General features: G+C 38.5%; 1 protein-coding gene across 2 annotated transcripts in view; it reads left to right on the top strand.

Annotated features, from left to right (window-relative positions):
* Nucleotides 1–848: 848 nt before the first annotated feature.
* The window catches only part of tmem117 (transmembrane protein 117), a 276,064-nt gene continuing 270,912 nt past the window's right edge, over nt 849–6,000 (top strand). For both annotated transcript variants that reach the window (XM_033038139.1, XM_033038142.1), the window contains exon 1: nt 849–1,538. In XM_033038139.1, coding sequence (XP_032894030.1) covers nt 1,424–1,538 — 115 coding nt within the window. In that variant the 5' untranslated portion in view covers nt 849–1,423. The remainder of the gene's footprint in view (nt 1,539–6,000) is intronic.

Below are 6,000 nucleotides of genomic sequence, written 5' to 3'. Positions count from 1 at the left end.
TTGTATCTGCATGCTAACTTTTAACAGTTTGTGTATAGGGAGCCCTCTGATTAACACCATTTTACAATTTCACATTTTTCCTCTTTATATTCCATGTGCTATGTCCTTTTCCATTTATCTAGCCTGTGTGCATTCAGTCGAAGCCTCTATATATCCCGTTCACAATTTACACTGCCACTCAACTTTGCCGCATCAGCACATTTGAATGTATAGTATTACACGTTCAAATTGTTTATAGATTTAGGCAGCTGGAGGCCCAGCACCAATCCATGAGGCCCTCCACTAATTGCAATCTTCCAACCTGAAAATAAGACGTTTATTCCAGTACTGTTTTTGTCTGTTAACCAATTTTAAGCATACTAGTGTATTCCCTCAAATCCCATGTGGTTTAATTTTATTTAATAGCCTCCAACGCTATTACATTGATGCAGGTCTGGAGTTACTTGCAGCATAAGGAAAGCAAACTTTCTTACCAAAAGTAGATAGTTTGTAAAACGATTTAGTAGTTTTCAAAGCTAGCATTATTAATGTTTGCATTTTCTAAATTTAACTGGAATTTAAATGTCCAAGTTGGAATAGTGGGATTCAAACTTGTTAATTTATTTTAAATTTGTTTATGCTTCATGTGGTTTGCTGTCTGAGCCAGCATTTATGTTGATCCTAAATTGCTTCTCAACTGAGTGGCAAGCTGAGTCATTTCAGAGAGCTGTGAAGGGTTAATCTCATTGCTGGTTTTGGAGTTGCACATTAAGTAGACTGCTCAAGGACAAGCAATTTTCTTTTCTGAAGGACATAAGTGAACTAGATGGGTTTTTGCAACAATTTTATAGTTTCAGGGTTATCATTACTGAGATTAGTTTAAAAAAATATATTACTTCCATGTAATTTGTTCAGCTGCCTGGGTGGAATTCAAAATCATAAATCCAGATCATTAGTCCAACACTCAGGATTATTAATCTTGTAATTTCATCACTATACAACCATACTTGTTAAGTTATAGATGAAAAGGTTTTAAAACCATTTTCAAAATAAGGAAAGCTGTAACATTAAAAAAAATGATGATGCACCTTTAATTGATGAGCTAGAAGAGTAACTGCCCCTCCTTTTGCAATGATGACTACTTACACTGTAAATAACACATCCCCCATAAGCTTGCGAAATATCTATAAATAACAATAATTTAGAATGCAAACCTGCAAAGCTTTATATACCTGCAAAGTCTTCAACTGCTGCTGTAGAAACTAGCCGTTGCAAAAGAAGCTAAGTATTGAAATTATGAAAATTGAAAAAATATGTAAAGGGTTTATGCTTCATTGAAACTAATGACTCAGCCCAGCGGTTGTGCTTTCATACAACAAAATCCTGGGTGAATAAAGAGAGCATTGCAAGGAAAGCTCCGTGATTAATACTGTGACTGCCACAAATGCCTCTGCCCGATTCAGCCATAAGCACAGACACAGCAGACGAGAGAAGGAAGCTTTGTAAAGACCTAGGCATGAATCCAGATGCCAGAAAATGCAGGAATTTGAACATGAAAGGTAAGAGAGTGTGACATCAACCAAATGATTTAAACCTCAAATAAACATGTAGTATTTTAAATTGAGTGAATCCATAATATGATGGATGTTTGAGTTAATGTAAGTAGGCCTTAATATAATCACTAGCACAGGCTGTAGTGTGTCCAATAGGCCTTTGCCATATTCTATAGTATGTACTGTTTGTAATGAATACCAGGCCTGTACATATACTATTAAATTTTGTGTGAAATTAAAATAGACGTCACTGAGCCTTACTTTGGAATGAAACTAGAGTACCAAATTGTTTTCAAAGATAATAGATTCCATATCGTCCAAATCTTGATTGGAATAATCACTTAAATGTTGCAACTGGTCAGGTGCAAAATAATTTGATAAATTAGACATAACAATGGAAAAACAATTTATTGAATTCAGAATTTATAGGCTTCATTCACGAGAATACTGCAACTGGTCCACTATCCACTTGGCAAGGTTAAGTAAAGTATTTTGTTAAAGATTGCATTATTGCACATTCCATTTGTTGCTTGCGATGATAATTATTTAGATGTTCTTTACAATATGTAACATAATTCTTTCACTGGGTGATGTTTGGCTGCCCTTTGTGGCCATTCAATCAACAAAGGGGCTCACTTTGCATCTTGCTTGTGCTATGTACAATTAGCCTTTTTGAAAAAGATCTAACATTAAGCCAATGTTTGGATTTGTCAAAGCTAAGGAAGAAACAAAACTCAATGAGGGTCAAATAGAACAGTTGGAATGTGTATTTAGATTTTGTTTGGCGGTTCTGGTTATCTCAATATGAGGTGGTAAGATGATTAGGGCAACAGACTGCTAATCTTTTGCACTTTTCAAGCGTTGGTTCAAAATCTACCTCTCTTGATTATAGTAATTTTCTATTGTGGATCAGTTGGAAACACTAGTTCCTCAGTAAAAAATGTGTGGGTTTACCATGTCCCACTTCAGTACCTTGAGGACAAGTATCTAAGACGACACTCCACTTTTGGAGTAAAATAAAATAAAAATATGTAAATGTTGCAAATCTGAAATATGCAACAATGTTGTAATGATGCTGTTTCTGGATGGGATGTTGATCTGTGTACTTTCAAAATTTTCAGCTTACTAGCAGATAAAATTTGTTATTTATTTTCAATTGTTAACAACATTTCATCATAACAATAATCATAATTCAATAAACGCTTTGCAATTGAAATGTATCATATAAACAAAACAGACACAAACTGCTGGAGTAATCAGAGAGTCAGGAAGCATTTCTGGAGAACATGGAAAGGTGACATTTCATGTTCATTTCTTCTGACAATCACTGTGAAGAAGGATCCCAACCTGAAATGTCACCTGTTCATGTTCTCCAGAGAAGCTGCTTGACCCACTGAGTTACTTCATGTCTTTTATGCCTTTTTTTTGTGAAGCAGCATTGGCAGTTCCTTGTGTTTAAAACATAGAACAGTACAGCACAGGAATAGACTTTGGGCTAGAATGTCAAGAGTGAAGAGTGTTTAATTGTCTTATGCATTGATACGGAACAATGAAATTCTTACTTGCAGCAGCTTAACCGACTTGCAAACACAGTACTCATAGGCACCATATATGAAAAAAAAGTTCAGGACATTAAAAACACCAATGCAATGGAAAAAAAGCCAAAAGTCCTTCGTGCCCCAAGACAGTTCATAATTTAGTTAATGCTTTGTACTGTTCAAGAGCATGTTTTGAAGAAGTTGTTCTTGAACCTGGATTGCCTATGCTGACCAAAGTGCCCCAACTATACTAGTCCCACCTGCATTGTCTTTGGCCCATATCCCTCTAAACCTTTCCTAACCCTGTACATGGCTAAATGTTGTTATAACTTCTGCCTCAAACATCACTTTCAGCAGCGCATTCCATATACCCACCTGTGTGAAAAAGTTGCCCCTCAAATTCCTACTAAATCTTTATCCTCTCACCTTAAACCTATAACCTCTGGTTCTTGATTCCCCTATTCTGGATAAATGACACAGTGAATCTACCTCCTCACATTCCCATACACATCAAAAAATCACCTTTCGCTCTCTTGCGCTCCAAATAATTCAGTCCTAACCTGCTCAAGTCCTGGCAACATCCTTGTAAATCTTCTCTGCGAGGTCATGATTTTTAGATTCCTGTACCTTTTTCCTGAGAGTAAGAGTGAAATTAGAGTTTGGCTAAAGTGGGGTGGTGTGAGTGTTTGATAATGCAGCTGCCTTCCTGTGATAGTGTATCCTATAGATCCCTTTGATGGTACGAAGGTCTGTACCATTATAGACTGGGCAGTGCCTATTGCTTTTTGAAATCTCCTTCATTCCTAGGTGTTCGAGTTGCCAAACCAGTCTATATGTATGTGCTCTATTATCAACTTGTAGAAGTTCAAGAGAATATTCTTCGATATACCAAATCTTCTCTGCCTTCTAAGAAAGTAGAGGCATTGTTGGGCTTTCTTTATGATCATCTCAATATGTTGAGCCTAGGACAGATTTTCAGAGATATGCACACCTAGGAACTTGAAATTATTGACTGTACAGCTAACCCGTTGATGAAATCAGGTTCAGGGATCCTCAGTTTTCCTCTTCGAAAGTAAACATAAGCTCCTTGGTCTTGCTGCTGTTGAGAGCTAGGTTGTTGTGTTGGCACCCTTCAATCAGATTATAATTTCTCTCCTGTGCTCCAACTCATCATTGTGCATAATTTATCTAACAACAGTGGTATTATCGGTGAATTAAAGTTGGTGCTGAATCAGTATCTGGCTACACAGTATGGGCATAGAGTGAGTAGAGCAGGAAAACTGAGCACAAAGTCCTAGGTGCTCCTGTGCTGATGGTTATGGAGGAGTTAGTGTTGTTGCCAATTCATAATGATTGTGGACTGTTGATGAGGAAGCTGAGGATGCAGATGCACAGGGATGCACAGAGACCCAGTTTTCTGAGCTTGTTAACAAGTTTGGAGGAGATGATGGGGTTGAATGCCAAGCAGTAGTCAATGAACAACATGATGTATAGGTATAAGAAGGAACTGCAGATGCTGGTTTACACCGAAGATAGACACAAAATGCTGGAGTAATCATTGGGTCAGGCAGCATGTTGTTGAGTGTGAGGATCAGTTCTGCTTGGCAGAGGAAAGTTTTAGTAGAGGGAAATTGGCTGTTTCTGCAGTCAAGGAAGAAGCAGACGGTGGGTGTGGGAAGAGTTGAAGGAGACGTTTTTGAGCATGAAGACCAGCTCTGCTACGTGGAGGAGTGTGATCATAGAGGGAAATTGGCTTGTTCTATGGTCGAGGAAGAAATGGAGGTCTTTAAGGCCTTCCTGGTGATGTGGGAGGAGTCAAAGGAGTTGTTGTTGAGCGTGAGTACCAGCTCCACTAGAGTGCCTGACCCGCTGAGTTACTCCAGCATTTTGTGTCTATCTTCAGCGTGATGTATGTATTCTTATTGTCCAAGTGATCCAGAGCAGAGTGGAGCTCCAGCAAGATTGCATCCCCTGTTCATCTATTGTAGCGGTAGGCATATTGTAGTGGGCCCAGGTTCTTGCTGAGGTAGGAGTTGATATGCCCCACAACCAACCTCTCAAAACGCTTCATCATCAAGGACTTTTGTGCCACCGATTGGTTGTTGTTGATGGATGTCACCTTACTCTTCTTGAGCATGGTATTATTGATGCTCTTTTGAAACAGGTGGAAAATTTGGAAGATCGACTTTGGTCACTTTGGAGGACAATACTGTGTGCCTTTTAAGTGTAAGCAGCTACATTGGCTTTTTGGATTAGAAATTGGATTGTGCTTTTCTTATTTTTTACAAGTAAGATAAATGATGAAGAGTGCAACATTGGTAATGCAGCATGTCTAACATGCTCAGTCTGTACCTGAGATGGGGTAATTACTATCTTGGTCAATGGTTAGCTAAATATGACAGAAGCAGTTTCTACTTCTGTTAAATAGCATTATAATGTTTGATGGATATTTTTAATGATTGATCATTTCAATTGCTGTTATGAATGATCAATATCTAATGACATTATAACTTTCATTGGTATTTCTGATTGCAAACTATTTAGTGGTATTTTTCTGTGAAGGACAATAGACAATAGGTGCAGGAGTAGGCCCTTCGACCCTTCGAGCTATTCAATGTGATCATGGCTGATCATCCCCAAACAGTACCCCGTTCCTGCCTTCTCCCCATATCCCCTGACTCCGCTATTTTTAAGAGCCCTCTCTAGCTCTCTCTTGAAAGCATCCTGAGAACCTGCTTCCACTGCCATCTGAGGCAGAGAATTCCAAAGACACACCACTCTCTGTGAGAAAAAGTGTTTCATCGTCTCCGTTCTAAATGGCTTATTCATTATTCTTAATCTGTGACCCCTGGTTCTGGCTTCCCCCAACATCGGGAACATGTTTCCTGCCTTTAGCGTGTCCAAGCCCTTAACAATCTTGTATGTTTCAA

The sequence above is a fragment of the Amblyraja radiata genome, chromosome 19 (genome assembly GCF_010909765.2).
Source record: "Amblyraja radiata isolate CabotCenter1 chromosome 19, sAmbRad1.1.pri, whole genome shotgun sequence".
NCBI classification, from domain to species: domain Eukaryota; kingdom Metazoa; phylum Chordata; class Chondrichthyes; order Rajiformes; family Rajidae; genus Amblyraja; species Amblyraja radiata.
This window is presented reverse-complemented; position numbering and strand designations above follow the sequence as displayed.